The sequence below is a fragment of the Chlamydotis macqueenii genome, chromosome 16 (assembly GCF_036417535.1).
Source record: "Chlamydotis macqueenii isolate bChlMac1 chromosome 16, bChlMac1.mat, whole genome shotgun sequence".
In the NCBI taxonomy this organism is placed as follows: domain Eukaryota; kingdom Metazoa; phylum Chordata; class Aves; order Otidiformes; family Otididae; genus Chlamydotis; species Chlamydotis macqueenii.
In genome coordinates, this window is record NC_141571.1 from 14,898,485 (window position 1) to 14,913,934 (window position 15,450).

Sequence of the window (15,450 nt, forward strand, 5' to 3'; positions counted from 1 at the left end):
CCGTGCCTCGGCCCCGCTGGCCCGGCTGCTGACCACCCCTCTGCCAGCCGGGTGGCTGGAGACCCTCCGTCTTGCATTTTGGGTCCTACAACCCTTAAGCACCCTCTCTGTGCCCTCACTGGCGTGTAGCATCGCGGTTAGGACCTTGCCCGGGTCCTGGGGCACAGCACAGCACCAGGGTGGGCTGGGCAGAGCCATGGGCACATGGCAGCCCCGTGGGTGCCGCTTCGGAGGGGCTGCTGCCCTGGGCAGGACGGTGGCCCCATCCCACTCATCCTCTCATCCCACTCATCCACCTGCACATCCAACCCAGCTCGGGAGTGCGTGTTCCCCCAAAATCCCCCATTTAGATTGACAGGGGCCCGGGAAGGCTGAGGAGGAAGAATGTGGGAGGATGTGTTGGAGGCACCAAGCTTCTCCTCACCATCCTCCAAATGCCAGCAGAGAGTGGCTGCAGCACGTGCTGATCACCCATCCGCCCCGTGCACACCAGTATGTTTTTTTTTCAGATAGACAGACTTGGTGAGAGGGATCCCACCAGCCCCGGGTTGTCACTGCGGTCACTCCTTCACCTCCCAACCCCTGCTCGGTCATTTAGAGATTTTTTTTTTTCCCAGAGCGGGACCTCGGGCTGACGTGCTGCAAAGCTGCCCTCGCCCAAACCCGCTGCCATCAGCACTTTGCCGCAGCTGCTTCCAGCGCCGCTCCGAGAGTTTTTCCTCGCAGCCGTAAACCCCCCACCCCCCGGCTCCGTCCTGCTGGCTCCAGCCCGCTGGGGATGGAAGGTTTCTCCTTCCCGAGTACAAATATAACCGTAATCTGCTAAGCCCCGCTGTTGATCCCGGCGGCATCCTCCTGTCCCGAGCTTTCCTACAGCGCGCCTTTTATACCGGTAATAGCAGCGGGCTCCTTCTCCCATCATTGTTGACTCGACAATGAAAACTGTTTGTATTATTGTGTCCCCGAAGCTTTGCCAACCGCACATGTGTCCCGAGCTGATAGCAACAGGCTTGGCAAGGCTGCGGCTCCATCAGATAAGAGCCTTTAACCTTATTTCTCCAGCTCCGGCACGCCGCGAAGGGCCGCTGCGTCCTCAGCCCCTGCTTGTCCTTTCCCCAGCGCTTCCAAATCCGAGCGCGGGCCAAGCGAGAGGGGTCGTCGGGAGCAGGGCGGAGGGGGAGGCATTCGGGGCGAGCGGCCTGGGAAAGGGCTTGGGTTTGGGTGAGGGAAAAGCCTCGGAGGGAGAAGGAAAGACAGAGCCGCTTTCCCAGGCGATTTCAGGGCTAAAACGCGCAGCCGTCCCTGCCTTCCTCGGGGACCCGCTGCACCCCGCCGTGCTCCACCTTGGCCCGGCTCCCGCGCACAGCAGGAGCGAAGCGGAGGAGAAACACTGGAACCCGGAGGCCCTCGCACACTCCCGGCTGGCCGGCGAACAAAGCCTTTCCCTTGGAGCCCTTCCCTACCGCCTGCCTCCCGGCCCCGGTCCCCCTGCGCCCCGCCGGCCGCGGGGATCCCTGGCATCCACGCAGCCTTCATCCCTGGGGGTCCACACCGTCCTCCTCCTCCCACCCTGCATCCCTGCGCCAAACCCCGCCATGGCCGCTCCGAGCATTCCCGAGCCCCAGCGCCGTTACTGGAGGATTTCGCTGCCGTTTTCCCCGAGTTGCAGCGCAAAGGATGCTCAGAAAGTTAAAGCTGCTGCCTGTGGCGTCTCATTTTTAGGCCAATTTATGGGGGGGATGTCACAGTTTTGGGGGTTTTGAGCTGCAAATGCTGCACGTTCCTGCTCATTTCCCTTCCCAGTTCATTAATGTTCCCTCCGTAACATCCTTGTCCTTGCTGCTGGGTGGTGAAAGCCTTGGTGAAGAAGAGAGCTGGCCACCAGATCTCGTATGTGAGGTGGGCTGCGAGCTTCGGCGAAGGTTGTCGCTTCCAGGGATGGTGCAAAGGCCTCCTCTTCCTCCAAGGACGGTGCAAAGGCTCCTCTTCCTCCAGGGATACTGCAAAAGCTCCTCTCGCTCCAGTCCTGGCTGGGATGATGCTCAGGAAGCGGGTGACTGCCTTCCAGGGATCCTGTGAGCAAAGCAGGCAGCACATGGAAAAGCCGAGAGGAAAGCGCTGGGTTCAGGGGCTGCAGACGGAGCGGGGAGAGGGGAGAGCGGAGCGCGGCGCAGCCCGCAGCCATCTGCCATCTGCGCAGGCCGGTGAGGTAATGCCTCGCGCTAAGTTAAAACATGTCGGGAGCCACAGCAGCTCTTGAGAACGGCAAACCTTTCCCAGATGGAGACATCTCGCGCTGCTGTATCCTCCCTCCCGGCGAGGGAGAGGACGGGCCACCCTCCTGCTGCCGGCCGCGGGGCTCGGGGGGTGCAGGGGTGCAGCCGGCCGCCCCCTCTCCCCTGCTCGCCTGCCGCTGGAGTTTGGTTTTAGGGAGCTGAGAGGCAATAACTGGCTGAGCCTTCGCTGAGGACTGAGGTGCAAAGTGATGGTGCCTTCCGTAATTCCCCTCCTCTTCACGGCTTGGAAGCAGCATCCTTATCCGCGATGCAGCGCAAGCCCGTTTATCTGTGGGACTTTCAGTCCGACGATGCTGGAAGAGCAAGGGACGAGCAAACACCCAGCGGGGTGCGGAGGTTGGGGACCCCCAGAGCAGCGCCTTGGTGAGAAAGGTTTTGGCAAAAGCAGGGGCTTGCACTTTTCCTGGCGGGAATATCATCTCCTGGCCGTCCCCAGCGTGGCAGGGCCGTTGGTGTTAGAGGAAAGCAGAGGACACACGGAGAGGGACCACAGTCGGGCTGCCCCAACCCACCTCCCCAAAAAAGCCAGGCTCAGAAATCCTCCTAATTGCCGGTTCCTTTCCCCGGCACCCGAGAGGAGGTCGGGCGGCCCGGAGCGGCGAGCCTGAGGATGCGGAAAGAGCGGGATCCTGGTTCTTGGCCGTGTCTCCTGAACAGACACCAGTGAGCAGCATCTTCTGCCAGCTGGAGCGATGGAAGCCGCGACTAACCCCGGCGTGCCCGGGCTCTGCGCGGCCCAACTGGCGGCCAGCTGCCTGTTCCTGGGAGGACGCGGTGCCACGGGCAGAGCGCGTTTTCTTGCTATAACCGAGAAAATAAATTGTGCCGATCGGAGCAGCTGAACGGCAGCCAAATCTGCTTCTCGGCGGCTTTTCTGCAGTCTGTGTTCGTGTATTTGGCATGAGTAGCTGCGCATTGAGGTAATTCATTAACGCTGAACCAAAAATGTGTTTATGGGAGTCTTGAAATAGTTGGTAGAAGTGTAAGACTTTCCTTCCTAAAAGCCCGGGCTCTTTCCGTGATGGGAACCAAGTATTAAAGCCGCCGCCGCCGTCGGCTGCCGGGGAAGCGACTCGAGCCGGCGCGCACGCCCTCCTTGTGCGCCGAGCCGCGCCGAAGCCTTTCCCCGGCGTGAGGCTGGCCGTAAGCATCCTGCAGTGGGGGCTGCAGTGGGAGGGTGGGGGCCCTACCCCAGGTTTCGGTGGGAGCAGATTGGGGAGCAAACATGGGGTGATGTGGCTGGGAGCACGGCACCCTGAGCTGGTGGGACCGTCGCCGGAGATGGGGATCTGTGGAAGAAGAGGCCGTGGCTGGGCCAGGGCAGGGGAAGGGGAGGCAGGACGGCCCCGGTGAGGACCAAGGGCTCCAGCTGCGCCGGCGCGAAGCGAACAGCTTTTTTGGGTTAGCTGTGGGTTTCGCTGCTCGCGCTATGGGTATTGCTGTTGTCGTTCCAGTTAAAATCCTGTATAAACAAGGCTGACCTCTGGTTATTGGAAAGAGCTGAAAAAGAAAGACAACTTTCTCCGCTTCCTTGGATGCGGTGTCTGATTGCTGGTCTCGGCCGGCGCGGTCCGCAGCGTGCTGCCGGCTCAGCCCCGGAGCCGTCGGGGACCTGCTGGCGTGGGTGGCAGTGAGGCAGAGTGGCAGCAAGCACCGGGCCGGCCACTGCGACCCAGGGCACCTTTCCACTGTCACCAGTCCCCTTCCCTTGTCAGCTGGAGCTGGGAGCCAAGCAAAAGAGCAAACGAGCAGAAAACAGTGGAGCCGGCCCTTCCCAGGGCTGGGGCTCACCACCACCCGTTCTCCACCTGCCCTGACTCGACTGGGAAAGATTTTGGTCCCCGCTGGGGACACGAGGGACGCGTCACCCTTGCGCAGGCACACGGCTGCTGCCGGGGACGCTCCCAGCGCAGATGCCGTACGGCGTCTGCCGGCGCCCAGCAGTCCCTGGCCGGCTCCACCTGACCCACTGAACTTTCTGTCCTCAAGGAAACCGGGCGCTGAGCTGGGCCATAGAAAAAGGGAGGCTCCGGCGAAACGCGGAGCATTTCCCAGCAGATGACTTCAGCCTCCCTCACACGCAGCCCTGGCCCCGGGTCCTCTGCTCTCCAGGAAGCGCCTTTCTTCGGGAAGCCTTTGTTCCAGCATGGCTGTAGTGGTCCCGGCCCCAAGGGAGCACGCGGGGCCCTCCGGCGCGGGGAGCACCTCTCGGGGTGCTGGGTGACCCTGCACAGGTCCCCAGACATCGCGTGGGGAATGTCCCTGCTCCCCTCGGCCACCCCTGGTGACGGACATCTCCTAGGGATGAAGAAGCGGATGTGGGTGTAGGTCACGTCCATCCCGCCTGGCCGCAGCACTCCAGGGACTTGTGATCCTGGATAATTATTAGCTGTAATTAATAAGAAATCTCTTACTGTGAAATATCTCATGCGTCTGATCAGACACACCACAGCACCGGCCACACACCGATAATTGCACGGTGATTAATTCATTAGCGGCATGGACGCATCTAGAAGCGATGCTGGGCCGCGTGGGTGGGTGGAGAAAGCGCTGGCTGCTGCAGGAGCCTGCCCCTGCACCCTTGTGCCTTGCACCCTCTGCAAAATGAGAATAAAAAGCCATTTTCCCAGGATCTGGGGACAGATCCTGCTCCTGCCCCTGCCCCATCGGCTGCTCCCCTTGTGCCTTGCACCCTCCGCAGAATGAGAATAAAAAGCCATTTTCCAGTCATGGTTTGGGGCTTTGCTGCTGCCGTGCTGCAGGGGCCAGCATCCACCTGCCGCCTCTGTAACCTGGATGCAGATTTTGGGAGTAAATCTCCTGGATTTGGTTGCACAGCTCCTAGCCCAGCCCGGGGCTCCCGCACCCACCCGCAGCCTCAGCAGCAGAAATAACCATCAGGCTGAGCCAGCAACGCTCGCTCTCACGTTCTTGCCAGCCCCACCAGCCCTCCTCAAGCCCCCAAATCCCCGAGACCCCTTGGGATGGTCCAGGTGGTGCTGAGTTTATTTTTAAGCGGCTGGGAGCTCGGCGTCAGACCTGGCTGGGAGGAATAACCGGCAGCAAGAGGCGCGGGCTGGGGGCAGGGAGGGAAAATGCCTTTGTGCTGGGGAGCGGAGGCTGCCGTCCCCGCCACGCTTCCTCTGCTAGGTGTGGTGCTGGGCTGCGCGGGATGCTAGGAAGGGAAACGGGGGGCCGGGGTGGGGGCGGCAAGCCGCCAGCCCAATAAAACTGGGGAGGGGAAAGAAAAAAAAAAGGAAAAGAAGAGAAAAAAAAAATCTGCAACTCCTGAGGACGTGTGCCAGGCTGGGATCCGGCTCGCCCGATGCCAGGAGGGTGCGGGGAGAGGCCACGGGGATGTCCAGCGCTTCCTCCCCAGCGCCCCGTCCCACCTCCCCGTGCTGCCCAGAGGTTGTGCTGCCAGGGCTTTGTGCGTCCCCTCTCTGGGAAAGCCGAGCCGAGCACAGACCCTGCGCCCTTCGCCCCGCACCGCTTTCACTCACCAGGGCAGATGCCGGCTGCGGGGAGCGAAGCAGTATGGCATTGCCCCCCACCCCCCTCCTGGGCCAGTCCAGGCATTTTTGGGTGCTCTGCATGCTGCTCCATCCCTCCTCGCAGCTCTCCTTCCCCTTTTTCCCTGTTTCACAGCTCTCATTCCTCCTCCTCCAGCAGTCGTACCCTTCCTTTCTGCCTCTGCCGCCCTCCCTGGCACTTCCCCCCCCATCCCTGCACCAGGATATGGCACCACCGGCAAATGCTCGGCAAGGCAGGGTTTGCACCGCATGCATGCTCTGGGGTCGAAACGCCCAGCTTTGCTGCCTGGGCAGAGGACATCCCAAACTAACCCAGGGGACAGCAGCGTGGCTCTGATCCTCGTGCCACCTCCGGCACGGAGGAGGCCCACACTTGGAGCGGTTGCAGAGAGCAAGCCTCTGCCTCTGCCTCCCCCAGGAGGGTTTGCCCTGGCTCTTCGCATCATTTCCAGGGCTGGAAAAATCTGAGCTGCTCACTCTCCCACCCCACTGCAGCTCATCCTAACCACATCCCAAATACCAACCGTTGGCACCGGATCCAACCCCGGCCAGCTCTGAGCTCGCCCGGAGGCCACGGATGCTGCCGGGGCCGTGTGGGAGGCCACAGGGTGGATGCGGCCGGGGAAAGCGCCACGTGCTCAGCCCACGCCTGGGAGAAGGGCTGGGATCGGCAGCAGGAACGTCCCCAGCAGCCGCCCAGACCGACTGCCCCAAAGGCCGCTCGCTTCACCCCACGAGCAGCCATGGGCCCTGGCCTGGGGGGTCCCAGTTCCCCCAGCACCCACCTTGCTGCTCCCGGGGCTGGGGCAAAGACGAGCCCCATGGCGATGCTCCGGCAGAAGGGGAAGGATGGGGCAGAGCGCAGAGGAGGCTCCTTGCAGCCGTACGGGCTCTCCCACGGACTGGTGCTGATTTGCTCTTGCAAAATATTAACAAGAGGCTCCGGGAACGCGAAGGAAATCTAGCCCCAGACCTCTGCTGCTCCTGGCTAGGGATTGAAAAATACATGAGACAAGATTTTTTTTAATTTTTTTTTTCATAAGGCCTTTGTTTTGTTAGGGTTAACAGCAGATCGGCTTGTTCAAATCACTTCCAGACACACAGAAACCATGGCATGCAATACCCCACCGCTGCGAGGAGGCTGGGAGCTGGGTTCTTGCGCAACCCGGTGCCCCAAGTCTCCCTAACGCTGAGCTTCACGTTTCAGGCTGGGGTCTCGGGCGCGTCCGCGGCCGGAGGGGGCCCGGTAGTGGATACCCGGAGCTGGGGCATCTCTCACACATCAGCCTGGGGGGGTCAGGGAGTGGGGACGGTGTGCAAGCAGATCTCCTTGCTTGCAAACGGGTCCTGCAGTTCCTAATTCCTCGGTGCCAAGGGCAGAAGGGACCTTCAGACCACCTAGCCTGCCGCTTGGCACTGCCAATGTCTGCCGGCCGGCAGCCGAGCGAGCGGAGTGGTGACCTGGTGACATGGGACACGCCACTTCTCCGCAGCGCAGGCGGCCATGGCATGGCCGTGCCAGCCCCAGCAGCACCATTGCTCACCAGTCCCCAGGCTGACAGGCTGGAAATATATTTATTTTCATATGAACGGTGCTTAGAAGCGAGGAGTCTTTTCTCCTCCCGGCACGGAAATTCCCACCAGAAAATTGCCGAGGGAAGAGGGCTTGCCCCTGCCTTCACCCCAGGGCTGCTCCCGACCCCGAACGGGGAATGCTGGCCAAAATACACACACATGAAATAAGTCATAAGAAAAATAAGCGCAGAGCCCCAGAGCATCCCTGCAAACGGGCAGCCTGGCCGGCAAATCGAAACACTTCCCTGCTCGGCGCGGGGGGAGCAGAGCGCAAGTAGCCAGAAAAGGGGCTTGCAAAGAAAAAAAAAAAAAAAGAAAGAAAGAAAGAATGGAAAAGAAGAAAGAAGCAGAGGAAAAATTAACAACCCTCCTCCTTGGAAGGAAGAGAGCTGGGCAGCAGCGTCCACACCGGTCCCAGCCCGGCCCTCCCCGGGCGACTCTTCCTGCTGGTGCCTGGGGACGCCCCCCTTCCTCCTCCTCCTCCTCCTCCTCCTCCTCCTTCTCTCCCTCGTCTCCTCCTCCTCCTCCTCCTCCTCCTCCTCCTCCTCCTCCTCCTCCTCTCCCTCTCGTCCTCCTCCTCCTCCTCCTCCCCTCCGCCCCGCTGATTGGTCCAGCCCGGCTATATTTTGCCCTTTCCAGCCCAACATCATCCCAAAAAGTTTTTTTTTTTGGGGGGGAAAGGGGGGAAAAAGAAAAAAAATAATAATAATAATAAAAGAGGATTTAAAAACAAACAAAAAAAAAACCAACAAAGAGAGAGAGCCGAGCCAAGCGAGCCGACCCCGAATCCCCCCGAAGCGCAGAAGCGGCGGGGCTGCTGGTGGGCGGCTGCTGGAGCCGGCGGGACGCGGCGGGACCCCGGTTCTCTCTCCGGCACCCGGTCGGGTCGGCCACAAAGTGCTGTCCAGCTGGAATGAATATATCTGAGTCTAGCTACTGCCGAGAGGAGATACCGCAACCCCGGGGCGACTGTTCATGGGTCACCGCCGCTGAGCCCGGGCTCGCCTTCCCTCGCCCCCCGGGAGCCGCCTCCCCCGCCAGCCGCACGCCCAGCCCCGAGCCCGGCTTCGCTTTCGGGCCCGGCCCCGGCGCCTCGGCCCCCGGCGCGGCCCCCAGCCGCACCCCCAGCCCGGAGCCGGGCTATGGATACAGCCCCACCGCCAACCGCCCCGAGGGCAAGGCCGCCGGCGAGGACTCCCGCATCCGCCGGCCCATGAACGCCTTCATGGTCTGGGCGAAGGATGAGCGCAAGCGGCTGGCCCAGCAGAACCCCGACCTGCACAACGCCGTGCTCAGCAAGATGCTGGGTGAGCGGGAGAAGGGGGGTTGCGGGGCTGGGGGTGCGGGGACTTTACGGTGCGGGGTTGGGGATGCGGAGGTAAGGGGCTGGGGGTGCGGGGATTTGATGGTGCAGGGCTGAGGATGCAGGGATTTGATGGTGCGGGGCTGGAGGTGCAGGGATAGCGGGGTACGGAGCCGGGGATGTGGGGATGCAGGGGCTGCGGGATGCGGGGATGTGGAAGCGCAGGGCTGGGGATGCAGGCTGCAAGAGTGCAGGGATGCTGGGGCACAGGGATGGGGATGCTGCGGTATGGAGCCGGGGATGTGGAGATGTGGGGGTACAAGGCTGGAGATGCAGGGGTACACAGCTGGGGATGTGGGAATGTGGGGGTACAGAGCTGGAGATGCAGGGATGTGGGGATACGAAGCTGGGAATGCAGAGATGTGAGGGTACAGGGCTGAGCATGTGGACTGCAAGAGTGCAGAGCTGTGGGATGCACAGGCACAGGGCTGGGGATGCTGGGGTACAGAGCTGGGGATGCAGGAATGTGAGGGTACAGGGCTGGGGATGTGGGGATTTGATGGTGTGGGACTGGGATACGGGAATACAGAGCTAGGGATGCAGAGATGCAGGGGAACAGGGCTGGGGATGCTGGGGTACAGAGCTGGAGATGTGGAGGTATGAAGCTGGGGATGCAGGGATGCAGAGGAACAGGACTGGGGATGAGGTGATGTGGGGCCGGGGATGCAGAGATATGGGGTTATGGGGCTGGGAATGCTGGCTGCAAGAGTACAGGGCAGTGGGATGCAGGGATGTGGAGCTAGGGGTGTGGGATGCGGGAGATCAGGGCAGCAAGATGCAGGGATCAGGGCTGAGAGTGCGGGATGAAGGGGTACAGTGCACTGGGATGTGCGCTGCAAGGGCACAGGGCTGCAGGACGGAGACTGAGGATATGGGGCTGCGGGAGCTGGGTTACACTGGGGGGCTGCTGGTTACGGGGCTGGGGGATGCAGGGCTGTGAGCTGCGAGCTGTAGGGATACGGGACGAAGGGAGGGCGATTGCAAGGATACAGGGCTGCAGGGACATGGGCTGCGAGGATGCGGGGCTGTCGGATCAAGGGCTGTGGGGTGCAGCGCTGCGGGGCTGTGGGATACGGTGTTAGAGGACGAGGGAATATGGGGCTGCGGGTTGTGGGGTGTGAGGATACAGAGCTACATGTTACAGGGAAAGAGGGCTGGAGGAGGCAGAGACACGGGGCTGTGGGGTACGCAGCTGCGGGGACGCAGGATATGGGAATACAGGGCTGCAGGATGCGGGATACACAACTGTAGGATGCGGGATGTGGGAACACGGGAAGCAGGATATAGGTAGAGGGAGCAGCAGGATGCGGGACTACGGGAAGCAGGATATGGCCAGATGGGGCTGCAGGATGCAGAGACACCCGGCTGCGGGGTGCGGGGACGTGGGATTCAGGATACAGGGCTGTGGGGTGCGGGGTCTGGGGGCAGGCAATTGGCACTGCAGAGAAATGGGGCTGTGGATGTGGGATGCAGGGAAGCAGGCACCCCAGGGACCAGGCTGTGCCGAGGGGCAGCGGGAGGTAGAATCCCCCACCCTGGCAGGGGGGCTCCTGCAGCCCCCCTAGGGCTTTGCGCCCTGATTCTCTCATTGCACTGAAGCCAGGTGAAGGAGCCCTTCCCATCCCCAAGGGTGCCCTCTTCCCAGGTGCCCCCGCGCCCCGGCCAGCGCCGGGTGGCCGAACCGGTGTCACAGAGCTTTCCTTTCCTCTTCCAGGCCAGTCATGGAAAGCGCTGAGCGCCAGCGACAAGCGTCCCTTTGTGGAAGAGGCAGAGAGGCTGCGAATCCAGCATCTCCAGGATCACCCCAACTACAAGTACCGCCCAAGGAGAAAGAAGCAAGCCAAGAAAATCAAGAGGATGGAACCCAATATCCTCCTGCATAACCTTTCCCAGCCTTGCAGTGACAACTTCAGCATGAGTCACCATGGCGGCAGCCAGCCGGGCCACCCCCAGCCTCCCCCACTTAACCACTTCAGAGAACTCCACTCCATGGGGTCGGATATTGAAAACTATGGCTTGCCAACTCCTGAGATGTCTCCCTTGGATGTCTTGGAACAGACCGAGCCGGCGTTTTTCCCTCCGCACATGCAGGATGACTGCAACATGATGCCCTTTCGCGGCTACCACCACCACCACCAGCTGGAGTTTCCCCAGGAGAAGTGCATGGGGCGGGACGTGGCGGTGCCCTACGCGCAGACCCCCTCGCACTTGGCCGACGCCATGAGGACTCCCCATCCCTCCGGCATATACTACAACCAGATGTGCTCGGGAACTCAGAACGGGCTTTCCGCCCACCTGGGCCAGCTCTCGCCCCCGCCCGAAGCCCACCACATGGAGAGCGTGGATCACTTGAACCAAACCGAGCTGTGGACGGACGTTGACCGCAATGAGTTCGACCAGTATTTGAACATGAGCAGGACTCGTCCCGAAGCCTCGGGACTCCCTTACCATGTCTCCTTGTCCAAAGTGACTCCTAGGAGCATCTCCTGCGAGGAGAGCAGCTTGATATCCGCCCTGTCCGACGCCAGCAGCGCCGTTTACTATAGCCCCTGCATCACCGGTTAGGTTGGCCCTGCCGCCCGCCGCTCGCAGCGCGAGAGCCCCGGCTCTCCTCTTAAAAACAAAAAGCCATCCTCCTTTAACCACGAGCTCCATAATATTTAGAGTATCTCATTAAATGCATCGCTTTCTTTTGTTCGTTTTTTGGTTTTTTTTTTTAATTTTGGAAATTTTTTTAATATTTTTTTTTTTTTTTTTAGAGACAAACCATGCTGAACTCACTGATATACCGTATACCTATATACCACAGATAGACGCCTTTCCCAAGCGCTAGCCTGCCTGCCGCGCTCCCCGCTCCAGCCCTCGGCAGGGCGGAGCTGCAGCTCCCGCCGGCTCAAAGGGGCATTTTTAAGCCGATTCCAGTAAATCCTGCCCAAAACAATCACCTCCACGATGAGCCGAAGCGACCTGCCCCCGATATTTAACCCAAGGGCAGACGAACTTGCAGGGGCCGGAAAGCTTTTAGGAAGACTTTGCCGGGACCGCTAAAGAGTCGGCGCCCGTTAGGGGTGGGCTTTGGGACAGTTTTTACTTTATTCTCAGCAATATATTTTAATTGGGCAACAAAACTATATTTTTACTAAGCATTTTTATATATAAAATGGTATTTAATGTCTTTTGGGGGTTTTTTTATTAGACTTTTTAAAAAGAAATCAAGGGATATCCATGAGATCTAAAGCATTTATGTAGCAAAGATGGATTTCAAAAAAAAAAAAAAAAGAGAGAGAGGGAAAAAAAAAAATGGAGATATTTTGTGAAAAGGGAATGACAATGTAAATATTGTGGAAGGATCGACTGGAATTTTGTACAAAAGAAAAATATGACTGCAAACACTTTTATTGTCTAGAACTGTACGGAGAGCTAACTGTTTTATACCGGTTAATTATTAAAACATCTTCATATAATTGTTCCCATCTTGTGTGCTTGTTGTGCGAACACATATTTTCCGCAAATACATGTTGTCCCAACCGTTTCCAGATTTCTGTATCCGTTGATTAATGTTTTGACAACCTGGCAAATGTATTAATTTCCAGGCTGCCGCCCGCCCGCCCCGTCAGCCGCCTCGGCAAGCACGGCTCGGCTCGGCACGGGACGGCGACGCCGGCAGCGGGACGGGATGGGATGGGACGGGATGGGACGCTGGCGGCCGCCCCGCGGCACCGCGCCGTGCCACCCGGAGATGTGCTCTGCAGGAAAAACAGCTGTTCTCAGATTAAAACATAATAAAACATGTGATATCCTCCTCCGAAACCCGCCTCGGTGTGGTTATTATCTTGCCAGTGCATCGGTGTGTTATACCCAGGGCTCACCCCGTTTTCCCGTGAAATTTCCCCAAAATAGAGCCCGGCTGCTCTGACGCCTTCGCTCTCGTCCTCGGAGCTGGAAGAAAACGCCGTGTGCCCGAGCCCTGCCACCTCCCGGCCCTCGCCGGCTGCCTCCCAGCTCCGGTAGCCGGCGGATCTCGCCAAGCCGTCGCCGTGCCCGGCCGGACCCTGCTCGGAGCGGCCGGTGCTTTGCCGGAGCGTCATCTCCCTCCCGTGAATCACTGTATGATTTACAGCATTTTTTTTATTTTTGTTCAATTTGCAAAGGAGAAATGACAGTCTGTTGCATAAAACCCCGGTGGCATCCGTTCCTTGAACGCCGAGTGATTTAAACCAGGCCGATATCACCAAAAAAGGCTGTTTAAAAAAAAAAATTGAATAGAAGAAGAGTTTTTTTGTTGTTGTTGTTGGCAAAGAATTGCCTTTTAGGGGAAATGGATATTTAACAAATGACATTAATTTTCAATCTTCTCCTAAATTAAATTCACATTAGTGTTAACAGGGCTAAATCCTGACTCACTTTTTTTTTTTCGTGTTGTTTAATGTCGAAGCGCTAATAAACGGGACCACTTTGGGGGCTGGCGACGCGTTCGCGTCGAACGCCAGCGAGGCGCTTCATTGTCTTGCCATATACAGTATGCAGAAAGGGGGAATACATGGAAAAATGACCTCACTACCTACACGGGAGGGCTGGCGGGCGCCCGGCGGGTGCCAGAACCCCGCGCCGCGGCAAACAAACACACAACACCAAATGAGAAGCATCCTGTGCCGCCGCCGATGACTATGAAAGGAAGCGGCCGTCTATAGACTCCGCTCCCCGAAGCGGCCGGGGAGGAAGGAGATGATGGGGGGAGGAAGAAAGCCTTGACTTGTTTTCCAGCCCCCTCAGCTTCCAGGTACCTTCCAGGCGAGGATGCCATCACTTCCCGCCGGTTGAAGGAGCGACGCACGCGCCGGCCCTCGCCCAGCTGCCCCGCCGTGCCGGGGGAAGCCGGCAGCGGATCGCATCACGGAGGAAACGTTAAGTCATTTTTCCGCACCAAAAATTCCCTTCTTTCCCCACGGCTCAGGCCACACCAGCTCTCCTCTGATCTCGGAGGATGGCTAGAAATCCTCGGGGCGCTTTTTTCGGTTGCGGTTCCTCACTCTGGAGCAATTTGGGTCCGGCACGTCCCGGTTTCGGGTGGCTGGGCACAGCAGGAGTTTCCCCAAAGCACCTGGGCTGCAAAACTGTGGAAAACACAGCTTTGCCTTGGGGCTGGGGAGGGGGAGCGGGGGTCTCCTCTCCGAGGATGCTGCCACGGGGCTGGGCGGGTACCAAACTGCAAACCACGGGGTGACGGAGTGTCACCCCCATCCCTACACGCACCAGGGACGCATGGTCCCAAAACCGCGGCTGCCGCACCCCTGGGAAGGGCGGTTTGCCGAGCCCCAGGGCTAGATTTTGGCTCCCCAGTTCCACATCCCTGCCAGTTCTGCGTCCCTCTCCCGCGGCGCCGTGTTCGCCGGCAAAGCCCCGGCTCCTTTCCGCACAAAGCGGGCAGAGCCCCGCCAGCCCCGGGTGTTTGATTAATAATCAAGCTTAATTGCAGCCCAGGCCGCGGACAAGGCGCGGTGGAAACCCTCCGCCGGCGGTTTATTTCCCTGCGTGCCGGTGGCTCAGGTGCGACGCGAGACGGGAAGCGGCCGGGGCTGACATAGTTTGGGGATGATTTCACCGCCGTTACGGCTCAGGCCGGGGCTGTTACCGCGCAGCCCCTTCCGATTTTTATGACTTAATCTCTCCGAAGCGCCGGGGCCTGATGGTTTGGGGCTGGGGAGGAGGAGCGAGGGGCTCTTAGCAGGTCGTTACGGCAGAAATATGGGGGAGGTATTTGACAGGTATATGTGGGACCTGACAGGGGTTACAAAACAGCCCCATCCTGCTCGCTTTCCCGGGATGGCGGCCGAGGCAGGGATGGGACCTGCCTGGGCTTTTCGGACAGGTGGCATGGGCTCTGCGTCCCCTGGGGATGTGGGGGAGCGAATCCCCTCCGGCTCGCTACCTCACACACCGCAGCTGCTTCTGCAGAGGTCCCCACATGCCGTGACACGTGTGAGGGCCACCGGCCCCAGGGCAGCGTGTGCGCCGTGCGCACCCGCCCTGTCCTTCCCGTGCCACAGCTGCCGCTCTGCTGCACAGCGGGCAGGGGGTCAGGGTGGCAAGAAGAGTGCGTGCATGCGTGCACATGCATGTATGTGTGTGCGTCTCAACAGATCAGTGTGCAACATGTGTGTGTGCCCATGCACGTATGTGTATCGGCGTGTGCGCGTCTGCAAGCACGTGTGTGTCTGTGTGTACGTGCATCACTGTGTGCATCCGTGTGTGTGCATCTTTAGGTATCCGTGTGCATGCGTCTGAGTGTGTGTGCACATGTGTGTAGCTCTGCATGTGTATGTACATGTGTGTTTCCCTTCTTGTGTGCGTGTGCATGGGTCTGCATGTGCATCCACTTGTGTGTCTGCATGCATTCACATGCACATGTGAATCCATGTCTGTATGTATGTGCATCCCTGTGCGTGCACATGCATGCGCATGGCCGTGTGTATCTGTGTGCACACCCGTGCACGTGTGTGTTCTGCTGGAGGCTCACTGGTCAGGTTTATAGACGTTCTGGTGTTTTTACGGCATTTTAGAGTGCTCGATGACATCACCCAAATATTAAAACAGCATGTGTCAGCCAGCCCGGCGATACGCGGCTCGGGGCTCGCCGCTCCCGAGGCCGAAGCCGTGCCGGAGCAGGGGGCAAGCGGGACCC

The 15,450-nt window shown here is 59.7% G+C and overlaps 1 protein-coding gene across 1 annotated transcript; it reads left to right on the plus strand.

Annotated features, from left to right (window-relative positions):
- The first annotated feature begins 8,084 nt into the window (after positions 1-8,084).
- Positions 8,085-12,578, plus strand: SOX18 (SRY-box transcription factor 18). Its single transcript, XM_086761057.1, has 2 exons — positions 8,085-8,712; positions 10,483-12,578. The coding sequence occupies exons 1-2, from the start codon at positions 8,319-8,321 to the stop codon at positions 11,331-11,333; spliced, it is 1,245 nt and encodes a 414-aa protein (XP_086617183.1). The 5' UTR covers positions 8,085-8,318; the 3' UTR covers positions 11,334-12,578.
- The last annotated feature ends 2,872 nt before the right edge of the window (positions 12,579-15,450 follow it).

Bases quoted from the DNA above. Each gene is read 5' to 3' on its own strand.
- SOX18 (XM_086761057.1), top strand. From the start codon at position 8,319: ATGAATATATCTGAGTCTAGCTACTGCCGAGAGGAGATACCGCAACCC. The intron at 8,713-10,482 runs GTGAGCGGGAGA...TTCCTCTTCCAG, and splicing joins CGTGCTCAGCAAGATGCTGG to GCCAGTCATGGAAAGCGCTG.